General features: G+C 45.6%; 1 protein-coding gene across 1 annotated transcript; it reads left to right on the top strand.

Moving 5' to 3' along the window:
• Positions 1-2887: 2887 nt before the first annotated feature.
• Positions 2888-22107, top strand: LOC119435702 (dual oxidase; the record flags this gene model as incomplete). Its single annotated transcript, XM_037702438.2, has 3 exons — positions 2888-2981; positions 18646-18804; positions 21920-22107. Coding segments are annotated over exons 1-3 (417 nt in total), but the record flags the coding sequence as incomplete, so codon positions are not given.
• Between the last annotated feature and the right edge of the window lie 382 nt (positions 22108-22489).

The following is a 22489-nucleotide window of genomic DNA, read 5'->3' as shown; positions in this document are numbered from 1 at the left end:
CTTCATAGTTTAGGCACGTACAACCCATGGATTTATTTTTCACTCTTTCTGTTTTCTCAATTAACGTGGTTAAAGGCCTTAGCTATAGGTCTTGCATGTATGCTGCCTTCGATGTAGCACATTTTTTTTACGTTTGCTTCATGTTTTTTTTTGTTCGTGAAATACGTATAGACGCTACGACTGGAACGTACTGTGCAACGACACATGTGCAGCTAATGGAAATGTACATCTTACAGGATGGTAAAATGACAGACCAAAGGATAGGCAGTGCATGTAACACGTTTTAAGTACAGGCTGTGTGACCAGTATTCATGGTGCTAGATATCTAACAACCGTATAAAGCAGCGGAAAAAAACTGAAACGCATATTTTATACATATATCTGGATAAGGATCCGCACAGATATCTTCCAGACGTTTTTAACAGAACGTTTTCTAGCCTCTTAGCAGATGATAGCTTAAAACAGCTTAACAAGACGCCTTCAAGCCATCCTTCGCAGGACGTCTTCAGACGTACATATAAAGACGTCTTGTAGCCGTCTGAATAGTTGTAGACGTTCTAGTTGATTTTGGCTGGTCCAAGACGGCTACAAACGTCTTGTGTTCATGGGTACCTCAATACATGACTAACCTCCGTATTAATAAATGTACCTTAACTGGAGCCCTTGCTTGACTTGATTCAAATGAAGCCTGTCGTGAACGCGCCGAACGCGTTCACGACAGGCTTCATGCTTGTTCGTTCATGCCAGGCACGTTCATGCCAGGCGTCACATAAATCAAGTCAAGCATAGGCTTGAAGTTAACTCCATTTGTGAATACTGGGGTAAATTTGCACCAGGCTTTCGCCTTCAAGTGTTACAAAGAGTGAAACACCGAGCGGAATTTACAGCTACCAGGAATATCCGACGACGGCACCCTGACGAGTAGCTTTGTACATCGTTGCTCAACCCGTGAGTAGAAACGACACAACACAAACAAGCCCCACGCACACACACGCTAGTCCACGTCGAGAGGTAGCGCTGTCGAGACTATAGGAGCGCACCCGCAGCCTGCGTGCGAGGGTAAAACAATCTGGTCTATGTACAATCAAGAAACGGTCCGCTGCTTGTGCCCGTGCAATGATACACTTTGGATGCGTCTGGGGAATATCTGCTCCTCGAGTGTCTGCAACACAAGCTGCTGTGAGATGCCATACGCAGGTGTTTGCTTTGGCTGAATAGGCGTCTCTTAGCCCATATATAGAACGTTATTACGCTGGAATCGTTCCTAAGAGAAAGTGGAAGCAAATCCTGATGCTGGACATATGAGCGAACGCGTCCGGCCAACGACAAAGAGCGCTTCCGAACGAAAGGCTTTGTAAATTCGGTCCAAGGTTCTTAGCCTCTTGTCATGCCCGGACAGATGCACCCTCATAGTGCTTCGCGACTTTCTGTGTTCGTAATCCGAGTTCGTGCACATTCATGTGAGCTTGCATCAATATTTTCATCTTTCTTTAGCACACCGTTTGGCCAATGTGCTCTGGTTTCCGCAAGTAAATGGAACTCGAAACAGGACTGCCTCCGGGCACGACTCAAACACATTTTTTGTGTGTGTTTGGTAAATCAGGAATTTCTTTTCCTGCCGAAATATCCATCCTGCTGTCCACCGTAAGATACGCGTGGCCTATACTTTGTTAGGACACTTCACATGTGTATTGCGTGGAGCAGTGGATTCTTTCAAATGCTTCATCTTCATCCTTTGATGTCTGAGCGTAAATAAATAAAAAAGAAAAGCCGACATCAGGCTCACCTATATTTCGATGAAACTGAACAAATAATAAAGAATAGCATGCCACCTCGGATGATTCTAAGCGAAGCGTCAACAAGTGAAGCCGTGGTTCCTCCAAAGCTGTTTTACTAGCTGCGCTGCCTCCAGCTATGATGCAGTTGTTGCGTTGCTAAAGAACCAGAACCAAACATGCTGTTCAGCTTCTGTTTAGACGTTGCTGGTTTTTTCTATCACTTTGCACACAGTTTCTCGGAATTTGTAAAGATGTGCGATGGGGAAGGTATTGACCAATAAGCCTCGTAAAAAAAAAAAGTAGCATGTCGATCCAAGGGTTACTCGAACATTTAAATTTGCCTTAATCCCGCTGCCATTCATAAAGCGACAAGCTGATCCTCCAACCATTGCGGCGTGTGCATTGTTTAAAACGTTTCGCCAGTTCTTATATGGTTATTTTTCTCAGTCATAGAGACTGGTCGCCTCTTGCAGGATTTAACTAGTGTTGCGATTAGCATTTTTCGCGACCATAATGACTACGTGACGGTTGCAAGAACGAGTAGACATAAACTTTATACTGGGAGTTTGGACGCCAGAAACTCTAGAGTGCACATAGATGCCTTTGGGCGGTCGCCCGCGTGCTCTGCAATGATTTGTGCCGAGATGTACACCTGACGAAATCGTGCCTAATAGGAAACATGTTGTCAATTCAGCTGTAAGTAAAATGCGTTTGCAATAAAATCTGACGTGAACCAAATACCCCGCAATCAGGGCAATCTATATTGGCCCCCAAAGAGAACTGAAATGTCGTCGCAAAAAAAACAACAAAGTTTCGGTCAAGCGTGCACCATAAGGGTGTGGTCTAAAAGCAGTGAATGCACTGCCATCTCCATGGTGGCCAATTTTAGCCTGCGTGCAGAGACCGTGCTTTTACCGGTGCCTTGAGGCTCGTTGCTTTTACTCGTCCATGGAGACAAAACCAAAATTTGTGATATGGGATGCTGCATGCATCGTAGGGATTGCACGCTTGATCAATCTCTGTGTCTCGTTTTGTGTCGGGGGTCAACTAATGTGCAACATAACGTTATGGGCCTTCTGACAAACTGTGCTTTCTTTCTCTTTCATGGTGCAGACGAGCCGTCGTCTTCTCGCATGCACATCGAGAAGCAGCGCTACGATGGCTGGTATAACAACCTGGCGCACCAGGACTGGGGAGCTGTTGGTGAGTCTATGGAAAGGATGGATGTCTGGCATATGGGATTTATTTTAATGCAGTTTGCATTCCTAGTCTATTGACGCACTTTCCAGGTCTGTTTGCCTGTCTATCTACGTGTCTAACCGTTTTCCTGCCAACATGGTGATATGCATCAAGGCGGCAAGTTGGTTAGGATTCATGGTAAGGTTCGTTACAGCGCAACGCAAACACGGAAGGAAAAACGAGAACACTGGGTCGCGCATCGTGTGAGAGAAAGGGTGCGAAACCAATCGTCGAAACAACTTGGGCCACTGCAGATAGGTGCCTCTGTATTTCTTTGATGCCAGCATGGGTCACTGACAACAATGTGCAACTCATTATGGGTTCAACTTCATTGACGGGCTCGCTTGGTATATTCCACTTAGTCTCGTTCGTTGGCAAAGCAAACAAAAGAAGCTAGCGTTTATACGGTTCTGGGTGGAACAGAGCCCGAATCATATGTACGACTTGTAAAATATTAACCCTTTCTTGCTATGAATGAATTTTGTTCATCTGTCCTCAATGCTTTCCATGTGTCAGGGAGGCTCGGGTTCCCCTCAAGGGACTAATGTCACTTTTATCACGAGCCTGCCCTCATCCTTGAGATTAAAATACACTGATTTGATCTAATTTGATATATATATATATATATGCCGCAGCCTCTCCAAGATGGAGAGGCTGCGGCAGGCGGAGCCGAGATTGTAGGCGTAGAAGTGCCAGAGTGCTCGTCCTGTGGCATGTTGGCAGACAGCTGGCACAAACGGCGACCTGAGCGAAGCTCCAGGAGGTAGAGGGGGCGAGCAGAGGACGGGGGACCGAGGAGCAACCTCCACCACTTGCGACGTAGCGTTAACACGACATTTAATACGCCGCGAAGACGCGGCGGACCGATCATACTCAAGGCGCAGATCAGTCTCAAGATGAGTCCCACAAGCGATGAAGACGAAGAAGCCGATATGATGATGATGAACATGTGCAGCCAATGAAGAAGTGACTGAGAAATGCCCACAAATATATATAGATTGTACCGGAGCACATCGGCACCAGCTCTGTGCCAGCCAGTGTGTGGAAGAAGACGTTGACGATCGTGTGGTTCGCGCTAGGTCGGTTTTCAACGAGCCGGCTTGTTTAACCGCTTTATCAAGTCTACCTGCAAAATGCTCTTGTTGCATTTGGTGGAGGTGCTGGGTAGTCCCCTTCAGCGTCCTGGAACTCCGCAGCCGTACGCTACCATCTGCCTTCAGAATGACCGAGGACGCCGGACCCTCGCGAGCTTCTCCCGCTCCCACACCTGTCGTGTGCTCCGGGGTGCTTCGTCAGCGTGATCCTCCCGTTTTCAGTGGCACTGACGATCACAACGTGGAAGACTGGCTGGCCGAGTATGAACGTGTTAGTGCACACAACAAGTGGGATGACCGCGACACGCTGACTCACGCCATCTTTTATCTTACCGGCGGGGCCCACCTGTGCTTCAAGAACCACGAGGCTGATTTTACCACCTTGTCAGCTTTCAAAGAGACCCTCGTTTCGTTGTTCGGTCGGCCAGCGGTGCGCAAGCTTCGTGCTGAACACAGCCTCCACGGACGATCTCAACAAATTGGTGAGACCTTCACAAGCTACATTGAGGATGTCATCGGCCTCTGTAGGCGAGTGAATGCGTCCATGTCGGAACCTGACCGAGTCAAACACATCTTGAAAGGCATCGACGATGACGCTTTTCATATGCTTGTGGCCAAAAACCCACAGAGCGTTACTGAAGTTATTGAACTTTGCCAAAGTTTTGACGAGCTGCGTAAACAGCGCATCTCCACGTTGCCCTGGAATGCAAACGGCTGACCTTTCAGCTTTGGCTCCCAGCAGCACTGGTATTGATTACACCTCGTTGCTGCCTCAAATTCAGCAATAGTACGCGAGGAGTTGCACGTCAGCTCTCTCTTGTGGCATCGTTCACTGAGCCTCTCCCCCCACTGACCAGTCGCTTCGTCGGGTTATCCAGATGCAAGTTGCTGAAGTCCTACCGTCCCCCGCTTCGCCGCCGCGAGTTACGGCGCCGCCTCAAGTAACGGCGCCGCTAACTTATGCTGAGGCCCTTACACGATCTCATGCCCAACCGACGCCAGTCCCATCCAGCACAGCCACCAACTTCTACACTCCGCCAAGTCCGGTACGGCCGGTTTACGTACCGTTCTCGCATCCAAGACCACCATAAACTCCTGGCGCACTCCGGACAACCGGCCAGTGTGCTACGCTTGCGGTAATCCGGGACGTGTGGTGCCCTTCTGTCGCCGCCGCGGACTCTATTTTCGCGATGGCGCTCCCAACCTTAGCCATGTCCCTCAGGAAGCTATGCACCGTCTTACATCGGACACCACGGACTCGTATTCACGTCGTCCTGCCTTCAGTTCACGCCGATCTCCTTCTCCCCGCCGCCGCTCCCTTTCCCCCATGATTCGCCGTTCCAACCATGACCAGGAGGAAAACTAACAGCCGCAATTCCTGAGGCAAGAACTGCGCCGTCATCGAAATTTGCAAGGCCTCTTCTTTCGCCGCCTAACGAGATTGTAGTGTTTATAGACGGTGTCGCGACGAACGCTCTTGTCGACACAGGAGCAGCTGTTTGTGTGATTAGTGAGATTCTCTGCTGCAAACTGAACAAAGTGACGACTCTGCTTTTTGATAATTCACTACGCACAGCGAGCTCGCAGCACGTCAAGCCTTCGGCCACCTGCACTGCTCGTGTTTTAATTGAAGATGCGCTCTACATTGTCGAATCTGTCGTCCTTTCTCATGCATCGCATGCCGCTATCCTGGGCTGGGACTTCCTTTCCGCGCATCATGCAGTTGTCGACTGCGCACGGGCACAACTCGCCTTGTCTCCGTTCTGTACCGCAACCGACGATGACCCTCGCCCGTCTGCTAAAGTGGTTGTGCTGTGACGTCATCATCCCTGCCTTCTCTGTCCCCTTAGTGTCCGTCACCTGTGATGCTGTCCCCAATTCAACTGCACTTTTTGTACCGTCTACGAATGTGTGCGTCGCCGAACGTTGTCCTACCGTTCGCAGTCGTCTCACTTGATGATGATTCCAGTGCAGCTTACGCGTGTAATCCGTTTCCCTGCCCTTCAACTCTATTACATCGCGAATCTGTTGGGCGTCTCGACACTTTTGATGCCATCTTTCCGTTTGATGCGCCTTGCGATATGACACCACTGCCTATCGATGCCGTCACTTCTGCCGCCGCTCCCGCCTCACCAGACCACGACTTGTTTCACAGCGTCGATATAACGCCTCCCGCAAGCTCAGCGCAATCGCTCGTTCAACTCCTTGACCGTTTTTGGACTCTTTCGACCTCGGCCAACCTTGTTTGGGGCTCCGGTACAATATATATATATATAATATACAAAGTCTGTGTCATCACGGCGATGGCACAGAATGTCAAGAGAAGAGCGCCAGAGAGGATCCAGGCTGTGCAGCACACGTGGCGCGTTTCGGCGGTGGTACTATGCATTGTCGCATTGTCGTACTAGCATTGTCGCTACAGTGCTTCAATGCTTATCTCAATAACGTCGACTTCCATCGTTACACTGGTTCTACCGGAATTTTATTAAATATGGCCAGCTACCTTTTTGTTGCCATATTAGAAGGGGTTTAAATACTGTACTTTGAAATGAAGAGCACTAAAGTACTTAAAGTAATCAAAGTACAATAGAATCCGTCGCTGAACAAAACAAAGAGATAATCGGCGTCATCACGAGGCAAAAGTACGTGCTGTAACAAAACAGCAAGAAAGAAATGCTGCATCTTAAGAGCTATCTGAACAAGAATGACCTTGTGAAGAAAAAGATAACTATTTAGCAAAACAAAAAGAAAAGCCAAGTCATCATATTTAGCAATGGTCCGAGTGAAAATCTGCGTCGTCTCGTTGAAGTCAATTTCATTGGAAAGCCACGCAAACAGGAGTCGTGATAGGTGCGTAGGGATAAATGAGGTCGGGCTTACCCGAAATCTGTGGCCTGGCCCGTACCTGCCCGCGGCCGGGTAAGCAGCTTTGACGCGTCCCGAGGGCCCGGCTCGTCGTAGGAGCTTGGGCTAGGTCTGGCCAGGGCTTCTGTTGGGAGCGTAGACCCTCACGTTTCCGACTATTTTACTTTAACTCCGCAAGGTAAGCAAAAATTGTCGCCCGTACGTAATTTCGGTTCATTGGCGCCTGTTCGCCTACAGGAAGCCAGGTGCAGGCAGGCAACAGTAGTGGTACACCTGACCGGAGGTCACCCGTGGCCACCCGCGCCAAAGGTCACTCTTGCGATTTTTGTGACACTGTTAAACTCTGGTGAGCTAGTCTTAAGAGCTCGGAATCCTTGAGCTTCACGCTCAGAAGAGAGTTGGACAACCCGACGTTCCAATGCAGGTGGCCCCAGATAGCGGCTGCGCCAGACAAGCGAAAGCGCTTTAGCCGGTGCAGGTTGCGATGGCATTGAAGAGACGGGGCATAGCTCACACAAGAAAAGTTATGTGGGTCTTCGACTGCTAAACATATTCTTCGTATTGCAGCCATGTACAAGCGCAGGCAGTGGTAGAACTTTCAATCCAGTTGGCTAACATTTCAAAGAGCGGACAAGACGCCTAAAGCAGAATGGTTGGGACACTTCGTTGTTATGGCACAAAAGTATTTCAACTTTTGGCAACAATGTGTCGCCTTGCATTGCCTTACCTGTAATCATTTTAACGTAAGAACAAAAATGAAATTTTAAACGCTTCTTACAGCAATGACATAATTCATAACGTCGCAGCAAGTAAATTCTGGAATATACGTTCACAAGTTATGCGGCATGCTATGACATAGTGTAACTCACTACTGGATGCCATTTATTGCTTCATTCTTTCCTCAAGAGAGTTGAATAACGTTCCCTGCTTTATCACATAATTAGTTCAACATAATTATTTCAGACTTACAAGTGTGTTAGGCAAATACTTGTTAGTACTCGCTATTACAAGTGCGTTACGCGGTTGCTGCAAAAGTTTGCAAGGTTGGCGAAGGGGATGAGGAAAATAAAAGCGGGAAAAAAAATTAATCTCGAATGCATTTTCCTCATGTTCATTCCCTTGTGATCGCTCTTTCTGGCGTTGCGCTGAGAATAAGAACGAAAGATGTATGGCATCTAAACTTGGTGGACGAAAGAAAGAAACTGCGTTGTCTGTGTCTAAGTAAAGCCCACATACTAAATCTGGTTGAAATTGATGAGGAGTATCCCACTACCGCATAATAATAACTTGGTTTGCGCTCGTAAAACCCTACCATTTAATAATTGAAAAGCTAATGTGTTCCATATTTGTATTTAAATATATTGTTACGGGGAGATTATTACCCATTGTTATGCTGACTCATTATTTAGCTTACGAGGTGCACTGTTTGCCTCGTATCCCAAATGGGCAGCAAGCGGAGGCCCCTTCGATACAGCATGCGTAAACAACCGTCTCGTTCACCTGACAACGATGTCATACTTCATGACATCGGCGTTTCCGCGAGAAAACTATACATTCTCTAAATGAACGATCATACGCGCAATGTCCCAATCTATGTCTACTTTACGGAACACTAATTGTGAGCATGAAGAGAATACGAAGAATGATAAGCCGGCTGCACAACGCTTCCCTACTATACGGTCTCCCACTCGCTGTTTCCGAAGGTGCGTGGTCGCACGTATCAGCGTGACCCAGAGTGATGTAACGGTGCTTACACGCACAAAATCTACGTGTTTTGATATGTTCTGACATTAATTGATGTCACCGATGAGCGGCTATCTCAAGCGAACGACGTACGAGTGGTCGCTGTACCTGCCGATGTAAACAAATGCACCGGTCGGTGCTTTGGACTGTCAGCGGCGTTCTTGTGGGATACAAATGCGGAAAGTCGTGCTCCACATCTTACAGTGAGCATGCGAAGCGGTTCCCTGAGAGGGATAAAACACCTAAAATAGCAAGCAGCGCGTATATCAGTGGTTAGGGCTACCCTTGGTCTTCATGTCGCAGCGCGATATGTTGCGCATGGGTGCTGGCTCTAGTAGTGGTGGAGGACGGCGATTCGTGGCTATTGAATTCTTCTGAATCATAACTGCCACTGTTTGACAGATCCGAATAGGTGGTGAAGCTTACATGCAATGTCACCCGAAGGTCCCCGAAGGCCCGGCGCAGTCACAACCCAGTGAACCATTAATGTACCATAGATGTTCATAGAACATCATGTTTGAGACATTGCACACGTCCTATAGATATCTATATTTCTCCAAACAACATTACAAATACGTACCATGGATAATGTAAGTCCCATCCAGATCACGTTGCTCTAACGTTGAAAGGATGTCGCAGCTGGACATAAGTAACCTCTAATAGATGTTCTTTTTTGGGACGCAGGACGTCCATAGAACATCTAGTGGATCTTTCCTGCTGTCCCTATAATGAGCTGTATACCTGCGAGTGCCACAGTAGATGTACTATTGAATACAAATGAAATACGAACAGCAGAGTATGTGGCCAAAACGTAACTAAAAGCACAATGTGTGGCGTCGGCCAGCGATGATTGTACACATGCATGTGGTTTCGATGCAGAGTGCGGGGCTGCTTGTCCTAGTGCGTATTACGTCACCTGTATTTTGTTGGAAGCTTGTATTCTCACCCCGCCATTGCAGTGCCATTCCTATCTGTGATTACTTTTAAGGTGGCTAGCACTGTTGTTGCGCATCCAATGCAATACATTTTTCGTGCTATTCAAATTACGATTAGACACTGGCAGCTTTGATGGTGGTAACAAAAGCAAAGCAATGCACGTTAGCAAGCTGGGTGCATGCCAGCTACATCACGCTACAGATGCTAGTCACCATAACAGTGTACTGCCAGGTGGGTATGGCACTGCCCGAGGAGAGATGAGAAAACAACTTTCGGACAAAATACGGGTGACGTTTATCGCAATAGGGCGAGCAGGGCTGCACTCTTCCTTGAGAACTATATCCCCACGCACGTGCACAACGACAGGCCGACGACATACACCGTATACCTTTAGTTATGCTTCGGCCACACGCTCCGCTGTTCGCATTTAATTTGTCCTCGATGGTACATCTGCTGAGGCACACTAATGGCACAGTTACCCACATTGTCGGCATGTAGCTGGTGACTTTGCTTGAAATGTTTTGTTAACGTGTAAACGTGTGAATGTGAAAATATAAACTGCAACACTTAAGGTAAAATCCTTAGATGGCTCAATGGTCGAAAATCCGATGTCCAGTGTCGCAGCACCAAAATTCAATGGCACCAAAATTGGGGATTGAACCTTCGACCTTTGGTGTTAATTAGGTCAAAGTGAATTAAGGCACAGTTCATTAAGATTCAATGGCACCAAAATTGGGGATTGAACCTTCGACCTTTGGTGTTAATTAGGTCAAAGTGAATTAAGGCACAGTTCATTAAGATAGAGTTAATTGAGGCACTCTAACCCATGGCCTTTCTTGGGAGTCGAAACCACTTGGAGATATGGGCGAACCGGCCACATCTCCAAATTATCTCCAAGTTGGATTCCAATTGACATGGTGAAGGTAGAGTTGAACCCACTACCTTGGGTGTTCATTAGAGCGAAGTTATTTAAGGCAAGTTAATTACGGCAGAGTTAATTAAGGCACTCGAACTCTCGAACTTTGGTGGAAGTCGAACCCACGACTTTTGGTGTTAATTAAGACAAAGTTAAGATACAATTAAGGCACTCAAACCCTCGACCTTTGGTGGGAGTAGAGCCCGCAACCATTGGTGTTAATTATGACGAAGTTAATTAAGGCACTCGAGCCCACAACTTTGGTTGGAGAAAACAACAGAAGTAACAACGCATGCAAATGACAAATAATTTAATTAATGCTTTGTGAGTGCGCAGGCTTCTGCCTTCATCCTCTTCAGTGTTCGCTAAAGTGACTGTCAACTTTTATATATAGTTCTAGCGCTCATCAAAATGCGAAAACTGTGATGAGAAAACTCTAAATCCGAATTTTGATCATTATGCATCATTACAAATCCTGCAATGGATAAATGAAAAATAGTGAGTTCAGTAAGCACTAGGTAAAGCACACCTGTGAAACTCACAGTCATACCAATGTTACTTTTTTATTTATACAACTGATAAAGCTTTATTACAAAAATGATCGGCCCCCAGCCACGCACATGTATGAAATTATTCATTACATGTTCTCGCTGTACACAAACAGGTTAAACGCGGATCTAAAAAAGAAAAAAAAACACGTAATCAAAAACAGATTCTTGAAAATTAAACTTTATTAAAACACAAGTAACGAGTAGGCACAAAATGACTAGTAGGCACAGTGCCACAATTATAATTAAAAAGAAAAACTGATTAGTAAGAGGTAGTATCACATACTAATTAATGACCAAAAGTGCAAGGCCTGCTTGCCAGCAGCTGCTTCTGGGGCCACCGGATTCAAGATAGAAAGCCAGTACTTTCTAGCTGCATTGAAAAATATATGGTAAAATAAATTCCACGCAAGCAGAATCCAGAGATGGAATGTTCATCTTGATAGGCAACTTGGTCAGGCAGCTTCTCAAATCACAAAAGTGCCAATAACATAATGCTGCCAGGGACTTAGATATAGGCATTGCAAATTAGAAATATCCCTGACACTTGAAGAGGAACGCCGGAAACCAAGCGATACAAACATGTGCGAAAATTAACCATCAAAACATTGCCTCCAGAACATTCCCGTAAGCGCTCCACAAGGCGAACAAACGTACCACAAATAGCAGTCAGAAGCACAGCTCTAAATTTCAGCACGCAACTGTACAGTTCTGCCTAGTATATACGTACAGTACTTGGGCCATGGTCAACCGCACAAAAGTCGAAAAGACACAAATAAAGCACACGCTGCTCACGCCCGTTTCGGAACATTGCTGCACACTTGCATCGAGGCGCGTGTTGCTGAATTGATATCAGTGGCGATGCGAAGTCAAAGCTATTGCGAGTTCAAGCTTTTTTTTCTTTATAAACTGTCGTAATACATCAGCAAGTTAAAGGTTACGTATTTTCAACAGTGTACTAATAGATATAACTGAAAAATAAATTATCTTTGTATGAGAAAGAAAATGACGTAACCGAGACCGAAAGCATAGCGAAAAAATGGCGAAAGTATTGGCTTTTGCGCGCGGTGTCCAGCAGCAACGTTACTATACCTCCAGCAGTGCGTGCAAAGGTCGTGCTAAATTGCAAAATAATTAATTTAATGCTTTTGCTCTCCTAGCTTCCCATTGTTAGGCATTAGAGACAATTTGCTTGTATTTCTGCGGCATAGTGCGTGCATCGACTCATAACGCACAATGTACGATCAATGCACGAGAGCTTTGAATGTGCAAGAGATGTCCAAATCATAAGGACATTCGACGTCCTCTGGATGACCCTTGACTGCCACGTACTAGTCGAACATACTATAGATGTAAACTGGACGTCGTTAAATGTCTTGGATATTTGGTCTTTTGTGGTACATCCAATGGATATTTGTGGTTCACTGGGAAATAAGCTGAGCGTCTGCTCTTCGCCAGTTTCGTTCACCCCGCGGGCGAGACAGGCATGCGTTGCGCACCTTCCCCGCCGGGGATACATTCGTGACGTCACACGCAGAGGTTCGCTCGGCTGCTTGCTCAGGTTTCGGTTTCGTTTTTGCGCTTTTTTGCGTATTTAAAATTATTTTCGAATTTGCGGAACAATTCTCCTATCAGGTGCGTCACAGGAGGGTCTCGGGAACCTAAATATTTTATTAGCTCGACATGGTCAAAAAATCGCCGGAGTTGCCCTTTAACGTCGGACTAACGTCTACTATTAATAGGCGCAGCTGTGGGGATTGTAGAGGCCGCCTCCTGCTTTAAGTTGTAGTCTTCTATTTGTGTTACATTGTTGAAATAAGCGACAGCAGTGCCTCTAACAATGGCTCGACGCTCCTTACTAAAATCTACTGTTTGTAGCGTAGTTGATGTTCTAGTTTTGGATGTCAGCGGCGTCGAAGTTGCGTTGATTGGACGGCGAACAGCCTCTGCATTTATGTAAGGCACCGCGGCGCGTTACCACAGTCTGGCGATGGAAATCATTTGCCGGACTTCTTCCCGGACCACATCAGCTACAAACAATACCTCTGGTACCGGTCCTGTAGGTGCAATAACAAATCCGAGCTGCCGAAGCTCTTCTCGCACAACCTCTCGGATAACTTCATGCAGAGGCTTTTCGTTACTCGCAGCCAGTACGGGAGTGTTCGCCGCCGAGTTAGTCATGTCACGCTGCCGGTATCGTTGCTGTAGGGCCCGTTCAATGGATATAGCCTCTTTTGTGAACCCCGCCACTGTTGTCGGTGGATTTCTCACAAGGCCGGCAAACAGTTGTTCTTTCACTCCCCGCAAGAGATACCGCAGCTTACGCTCCTCTGGCATGTCAGGGTCGGCTCTACGGAAAAGACGGGCCATATCTTCTGAGAACATAGCAACGCTCTCATTGGTTTTTGAATGCGGATTTCAAGGAGACGCTGTGCATTCTTCCTCCTGTCGATGCTTGTAAATGTACCCAGCAGCTGTGTGTACAAGTCGTCTCAGGTGGCAAAGCTTCTCTCCTGGTTGACGTACCACGTACGAGCATTGTCCTTCAGATAGAAATAGACGCTCCAGAGTTTGTCCGCCGAGCTGGTATTATGGTTGTACTTAGCGGCACGCTCGAACTGGTCTAGCCAATCTCGGACGTCTTCAAGGGGATCACCATGAAAGCTCTCCGGAACCATAGGATTCTGCAGTGTTACTTGCGATGGAGCCGCGGTGGCCATGGTACTTGCAGGAGGCCAACGATTTCTCGAGGTTTCTTGCAGGGGACTGGACTCGGGCGCTAGACCTCGCAGGCGGCGACTGAACTGGTGGACCGGTGTTTCGATTTGCGATGGCGATTCCGGACTTGATCGTCGGTTACGCGAAGGGGTGCCAAGCATGAAGGATGAAGAATATCCCGCACCTCCACCAGTGTAACGACGTGGGATCAACGAGGATGCGGAGCAGCACCAACAAATACATCTTATCAATCGTCAAAAAAATCAACGCCTTCTTCGTTCGATGATAAAGATGATGATGATGCCTCAATACTTGGCACAACCCACTGAGGGGGATAGGCTACGAACCAGGTGGTATTATGATAGGAATTTAAAATAAATTAATTTATAAATACATAAGTAATAAAAATGGTAAATGACTATATATTAAAAATGAGAAATAAAGCAATAATAAAAGAATTAAGTAGTCTGTACAAAGTTAGTCAACCCTGCCTGAATAGGAATAGTAATATAATTTAATAATAAATTAAATACAGCAAAGGATATATGTAGATTTTGAATAATAGTAGTAATATAATATAAAATAATATAATTGTGGTTTTGCGACTTTACTTTTTCAATTTGCTAAATCTATAACTTATTGAAGGATAAATAAATCAATCATGTAAAAATGGGAAAATATTAATAAGGCAATCTTTCTGTGTCACAGAAAATTATAAATGGCTCGGCAAAATTCCCGTGGCTATATCCTAACACCGTGGCTCCAAGTGAGAGTACAACTGAATTGTTTAACGGCAGTCCTAGATTACGAAGTGGAATTTCCAAACATCGTTGTCGATGATTAGAAAACCGCCGACACGATAATAAAAAGTGATCGATAGATTCTGGTTCATTGCAGAGGTAGCATAATGGGGATGCCGCCAGACCACATCTGTGCAAGTAAAAATTTAGTTGTGGAATACGGCAACGCAGCCTTGTAAATGTTACTTCGAATGTTCGGTTAGGGCAACACTGTCGGTTCCAAGAATAATTTAATGTATAAAATCTGTAGATTTTGCTAATGAGAGGCTTTTCTTGTCTTCGGTCAAATAAAACTGCCTATATCTGGCTGCAGTGATATGCGCAGTTGCCGGCAGCACAGATATCGCCGGACCCTTTAAAGAAGCTCGTGCTAAAGAATCAGCTATTTCATTAAGTTGGATGTCTCGGTGGCCTGGTACCCATACTAAATGAACTAACTTTAAGTGGGGTGGAGCTAATGTATAAAACATGTTTAAAGCTGTCAAATTTGAAGATACATTAAGCGCGCTGCATACAGAAAGGGAATCTGTGACAATAACAACTTTTGTAACATGTAGCGGTAACTTTCACATTGCAAGAATTATTGCCAGAAGTTCGGCCTGAAAAACTAATGTGTAATATGGCAGGCGAAGTGAAAAAGACCAATCCAGGGATGGTGAGTATATTCCCATGCCTGCCTTCTCTTCACACGAGGAAGCATCAGTCGCTATTACGTTTATTGGGAAATGGGCCAAATAATGTGGCAAAAGGGCATTCAATTATGTTGGTGGCAACAGTTTTGCGTTATTGGGGACAATCTCCGCAAATTCTATTTTAAAGGACAATGTGGACCTATCAAACGGAAGGATTTCCCTAATTGCGAACATTTAAAGGTGCTAATTGTGCCTTCACAAATACAACCTGTGGGTGTATGTAAACCGTGGTCACGTGATCTCAAAAATGAATTTGGTTCACTACTAAATATATATTCTGTATGTCTAGAGGAGACTCATAAGCTCTTAAGTAGGTTTGAACCGTAAGCATACAGAATCTCGTGTGAAGAGAAGGTAAGCGCGCTTCCTGGTATAAACACATTATTAGCAACGAATTTAGGCGGGCCTAAACATATTCGAAGAGCTTCTTTCTCTAAAAGAACAAGTGGTCCTATTTTATATTTTGCCACCTCCGGAAAACAAAACACGTCCAAATTCTAGAATCGGTCGTACATACATACGGTAGATCATAATTAATGTGTCACTATCGCATACCAGAATCGCCGGGTTACTGATTCTACGTAATAAACCTACAGGCTCGTGTCCCTTTCGTTGCAATATTTTCTATGTGAGAACGCCAGCTAAGTTTTTCATCATATGTGATACCCAGGTACTTAAGGACTCTACTTGTGGAATTGTTCTCGATCATATACTAATGATAAATGTATCGGCCCCGGAAAGCGAGAAAGACAAGGACTGCACTTTGTTTACGTTTAGAGACAGGTGAAGAGTGTGAAGCCACGTCTCTAGCATGCTTAGGTACGTTTACAAGGACAGGTAAAGGGAATTGATGTCTCTTGCTGTCGCCAAAAATGCGATGTCGTCGCATAGACATAGAGATGAACTTCCCGGCTCGTGGAATTGAACTCATCAACAGGTTAAATAGGACAAAAGACAGAACAGCCCCCTGGGGCACCCCTCTTGTCTGATCGAATTTTGTTGAAGGAAAGCCGTTTTGAAAACAATAAAATTTTCTATTTCTTAGAAATGCAAAAATCCATCTCGTTATATATCTCGGAAAATTGTAGGACTGTAATCTGTCCAGTAGTAGTGGGTACTCGACACTGTCATAAGCTTTCGCCACGTCAAGAGTCACTAAAGCACTCAATTATTTTCTATTTCGAGCAAGTTGGATACGGCTTTCCAAGTCTACATGCGCACACCAAATGGAGAGACCAGGCCGGAAACCTATTTGACTTGGGCTCAGTAATGAATTTTTAGATATATGATCCATCATGCGATCATATGAACTCTTCAATAAGTTTTACCATATTTGAGGTAAGAGAAATAGGTCTAATATTGTCAAGATTGTAGCCAGCTCCTTGTTTTTTAAGTAGCGGAATTATTTTGGCTGTCCTCCATTCTTGAGGAATCCAAGCATTTTTTAGAGAATAAAAACAAAATTTTTAGCATGGCATTGGAAATGCCATCAGGACCTGGTGCTGAGGCAGGCAAAGATCTAACGATATTGGAAAGCTCTGACACTGTGACTTCCACAAAGTCATCCGCGATGGGAGGCCTTAATTGTCCATTCGACAAACGTGATGTTAAGCGTTGTGCTAATCCCTTTCCTATTAATTCTAATGAAGCAGATATCTCGCGTGGTGAAAGAATTATCGATGTAGTATTTGCTGGTGTCAGTATGAACTTTCTATACTGAAGGAATCTGAACAGTGCTTTTTTGTTGTTAGGCTTAGTGAGGAATTCATGATGTTTTTCATCATATTCGTCTTTGGCATTCGATACTGTTCTCTTGAATGTGGCAGCTGCAAACATATAATCACTCCAGTTACTCGGAGACTGATTGTAAATTATTTTTTTCCAAGCGGCTTTTCGTCGTCTATATAATCCCGCGTGCACTCCGAATTCCACCAAGGCGAGTGAGTACGTTTATTTTTGTTAATATTGAACTGAGAGCTTTTATATGAACTTTTTAATACCGCGTAAAGACTTATGGTTTTCATGTCATCCGGCACCGTTATCTGGGAGTTGAGGGTCGCTTTTAATACACTCTGAAATTTCTGGTAATTGATAAAAATTCGCGCCGGAGACTCTAAAGAAGCAAGAGGGCACACAATATTAAATCTAATGGATAGATGGTCACTGTTTGAAACAGAGTCGACTGTAGACCAGGAAGTGACGGACATACCCCGAACTGGCAAATGTTAGATCCAATGCTGATTTATAACGGCCTTGAATAAACGTAACTGCTTTCGTGTTTAAGCAACAAAAATTTTGATTAATTGCCCAGTCCGATAATCTTTTTCCACATGAGTCTGTTCTGAAACACCAAGCCACATGGTGCGAAATAAAATCTCCCGCTATCACAATCTTTCCTACAAGATTTGACAACGGTATCAAGGTATCGAATATCTTGAACACCTGCGGGAAAATATGTATTAACTAAAGAAAACAGAGAACAACCAGGAATAGTTACATCTATTGCTAGTATCTCGCACTCTGCAGACATATACTGATACGATATTGTTGCTTTGTGGCATATTTTATTTGTTATCAGGAAAGCGAGTCCTCCGCCTCTCGATGGACGGTCCAATCGAAATAAACGGTAGTTTTTTATGTGGAAATCTTGGCCATGTGAGAGCCAAGTCTCCTGCAAAAGAATAATGTCGGGAGAAAATTGAGAACAACAATATACTAAATCTGTGGCTGCAGAAATAATGGAACGGCAGTTCCACTGTAATACCTTTAAAACACCTATGAAGAATGAATGCCTACTTTAGAAATCACTTGCTCTAAGATACTGTCTTTTAAAAAATCTTGTCTCCATGCTTAACCCAAAAACCCGCGCTACTTCAACCTCGTCCCCACTGGCACATACCCACGGCAATATAGTTGCTCCAATATAGAGAAATAAGAGGTAGGAAGCAACGTGGCCTACATTATATCGTTCTCTCTCGTCGCCCATCTAGAGTGCCACCTGGTGACGATTTATGCATGCACTACGTGTACGTCGTGTTCTGTACCTTGAGGAGAAGGAGGAGAAGGCAGGCATGTTAATGCGTCCGGGTTGGCTACCCTTAGGAGATCGGGGTGAAAGATGGCTTATCAAACTATATCATTGTTAGGGGTTCATGCAGTCTAAGTCCGTGCGTCCAAATTGCCATGACAGAATGCATGAATGTGCCAGCATAACTGTATGCCAGCATTACATGATCATGTAATTAGAGTGAACACCGCAGGCTGGTCGCGTGCAACACACCACGTAAAACCTGTGCTCGCTTGGTCTGGTGCGCAGAAAGCCAACTGGTGCGCAAGGCGCCCTCGTCGTATGCGGACGGTGTCTACATGATCGCCGAGGGGCGGCCGAGCGCGCGCTCCCTGAGTCAGGAACTGTTCAAGGGCGAGGACGGGCTGCCTTCCTCCAGGAACATCACTGTGCTCTTCGTCTTCTTCGGTGAGTGCACACCGTCTTCTGTTCGCTGCTTGCTGGTCAACGAGTTCATTCTTTGATTACCATCGACAACACTGCGCGCTCAAAATGAGGGCAAAAAAGCACACGCACAAAGAGCTCGTTCGGCCAATATTCTTGTTCCTATTTCACAAAGGTTGGCCTTTGTGCCAGATAGAGGTCACAAAAGACAGCAGGGAAACAGTATACACGGTTCTTTAAGCACATTTAAAACGTCGTAGAGCGCTTGCATAATTAATTTACAAGATAAAATACACACCTTAACGCTGCCATAGAATTATTCATGTTCTACTCCTCATTTACGCCAAATCTGCACTCAGTGATAAATTCAGTTAACCAACACACCGGGGAGACTTCCTATTGCCTTAGAAAAGGAAAAAAGCGAGCATTATGTAATTATCTGCAAATCCAACTAATGACGCACGAGCATTTAACTTTGCCTGCACATCAACCATAAGTTGCCCCATATTTTCATCAAATGTAAACGAGGGTCACGTTGAAATCGCCGACGACACCGGGTAAACATTGCATATACGACTGTGTAGCGCTTTCGAGGACATACATGAGTAATCTAATGCGAAGGCCGTAATTATACCCACACACTTTAAACTTGGCACGCGAATCAGTTATAATGTGCCCATGCTACCCCCATATTTAATTTCCTGTCAGTTATATTTCTCTAATGACATTCGGAACACATCATACTTGTTTCGTAAAACAGATCCGTAGAGTGTGACATAAGCCATGTACTGCAATATCTACAATTAATCCGCACGCATTGAAATTTGCTGACACATTTCCAATAACCTGCGCCCGATTTCCGCCAAATATAATCTACATGCCAAATTTAGTTTATCGAGGTCACGGGGGAAACTTTGTAAGCGTTTCAAGTAATCATATGGACCATGCCTATGTGATAAACTTGCGGAGGGTAGGAAGATATTGTGCGAGACACGATGAAGAAATCGCGATAGGAATGTAAGCAAAAGCAAAACAACACCCTAAAGCCTACATAAAAGCCTACATAAAAAGATTTGATAATGTTCGTAGTGAAAGGAATAAACATACGTGGAAATACTTGGAAACGTGGCGCATCCGTAGTCATTAATAACGCTAGGCGCAGCGTGCATTCTTCTTGCCGGATCCTCGCAGTCGTTTTTCGTTTCCTCCGGTTGTTAGGTCAGCACCGCAGGATTTGCAACTAAGGTATACCGCGTGGTTAATTAGCCACCTCAGCTCGTCGTCTCAAGTTGAGAAAAAAAAGAACCACAACGTAATTTAAATGCCTCTGGGGAAAACGCTTCAAGAGCGCGTTGTGTGCGCAGGCCAAGCAGAGATAGCTTGGCCGTCGCCTGTAGTGGATAACGATGTCGCGGGTTCGATCCCGACATTCCGACGGGGGCGCACGAAATGCATGAACGCTCGTGCATTGGGTGCACAACCCAGCTTGTTAGAATTAGTCCAAGGTCCCGCAACAGCGTGCCTCGTATCGCGGTTTTCGCACGCAACACCCCAGAAGTTCATTTAGGCCGCGTGAGCCTCGCTTATCGCTAGAGCCTACAAGCTGCCATGCAGGAGTGCAGTAGCAATGTGCACTTGTATTGTAAAGCGCTCTTCTAATTTTTCTTTTCCTTTTCCGCGCTTTAAAATCTGCCGCTATGAACACTGCTGAAGTGAGTTAGGATTCGAGCGAATAAAGCTATAATTAAATGCTTCTGCGGCACGCCTATGAGCGCATTTTGTTTCTTTGTGCAGCAAATCCTGATCTCCGAGCACACCTCTAGACTTAGGCAGTTCAAGTCGTTAGCGATTTGTTGCGAGCCATGTCGAAGGCTCTCCAACAGAACAATTGCTCTCTTATGAAGAAAACGCAATTTCCGTGAATAGCCCTCTCTCTTCCGAGATTTAATTTCGGTCTGCTCTAAAACACACAAAAAAAAGAGAGGAGGAGGAGGAAGAAACTTTATTTTTAGGCCAGCACTAAGGCCCAGTAAAGAAGAGCTGCTAAGGTCCACTGATGATCTGCCGAGTCGGAGTGAAGCCAAGAAAAAAAAAAACTATGGTCAAACTGCGGCAGCAGTCAGCGATGCGCTTAGCGTCCTCCAGACATCAGCGTTTCTGCGACAGCGTCTTTGTATTTTAACGCGATAGCATTAAGGACCCCGTGTCGCAGAAAATCTGCCGTCGGCAATCGGCATCGGCATGCGATGTCGGCAGCTGGCGGAGAAAATCATCCCCAACCACCCCGACCGCGCAGGCCCTTCACGTGGTGCAAGGTTTGGTGAACCAAAATTGAATTTCTCACAGTGAAATCCGTCAGAAAAATGGAAACGTACAACTTTATCATTTGGCGTCGGATTCGCCGTCGGATTTGCCGTCGGATTGTTTACCAGTCGGCGTCGGATTGTAATTTGAATGTACGAGAAAACCTAATTCTGCTACGAGGAAACTCGTAGCAGAATTAGAAACACGTAAAACAAGCCCCTTTTCCAGCATTTCTACCAGACCTACAGCCGCATGTTCGGGTACTTTACATGCGAAAATGATATCCAGATAGCGCTCGCATCCTAGGCAGGTCAAATTGGAACTTCGCCTGCTAATTCGTTTTGGACACGTGCGCGCGTCGAGGGAATAGCACACAATTAATAAAATAATAGAAAAAGGTGCCATGGCCTTCACATTTTATTATAAGACCACTTATATTGCTCCTGGAAAAGCGTCTTCCAGCAATGCATTTCTGTTTAAAGTGAAGCCGACTTTAAGGGGTTGATGTATGCTTGGTCTTTGTAAGCTGGCTTTCCCACGTTCAGTGTTGCAGTGAATGAAGCCTACTTGCCGTATGCGAACAATGCGATGCGAACGGGTCCCGACAACGCTATCGCGTTCCACTCTTAAAGGCGAAGCTTAAACGTGCTCCAAATTTTTTCGTCTCGTGCTGAGAATACGCCCAGCACCTGGAGCGGTCACGTGTTTATGGACTACGTTGCCGTATATATTTCCGCTTCTGAGTCACTCCCTCGTTGGCCTCAGGCGTTTTTCGTTGAAAGCCTCGCATCGAGCATCGCATTTACCCGCGCGTCACACCACCGTTGTCTCGCAGGCCAGGTGATTTCATCGGAAATCTTGATGGCGAGCGAACCAGGCTGCCCCATCGAGTTTCACCGCATTCCTATCAGCCGCTGTGACGAAATGTATGACAGCAAGTGCACGGGCCAGCGGTACATGCCCTTCCACCGGGCTCACTACGATGTCAAGACCGGACAGTCACCAAACAACCCCAGGGAACAGGCGAGTATACTTTCGGCTTAGGAAACACAAGCGGCGCTAAGGGGGACACAACTGGGGGGGCAATCTCGCTTTTTTGGGGCTCGCTTTAGGTTCTTTTCTGCGCCCGGCAGTTTTCGTCCCCCAACGCTGGGGTGCGGCTTGCGTCCCCCAACCTCTCTACTATGCGTACATCGACGCGGCTGGGAGCTTTACAACGGTTTCTCCTTGTGGGAACTTCGATCTAAACACGACGCACGGCTTGAGCTGTGCTATGGCAGCATTCTGGCATTGATATGTGCCACACTAACGTGCTTATAACAATCCTGCGAGATAGATGCCCTAACATGATAGTTTGTAAATGACCTGCGTGCTCGTCCATTGCGAGTGCGCGTAATATAAAGCC

The sequence above is a fragment of the Dermacentor silvarum genome, unplaced genomic scaffold, assembly GCF_013339745.2.
Source record: "Dermacentor silvarum isolate Dsil-2018 unplaced genomic scaffold, BIME_Dsil_1.4 Seq847, whole genome shotgun sequence".
Classification (NCBI taxonomy): Eukaryota; Metazoa; Arthropoda; class Arachnida; order Ixodida; family Ixodidae; genus Dermacentor; species Dermacentor silvarum.
The sequence above is the reverse complement of the archived record's forward strand: the minus strand, read 5'-3'. Positions and strand labels throughout refer to the sequence as shown.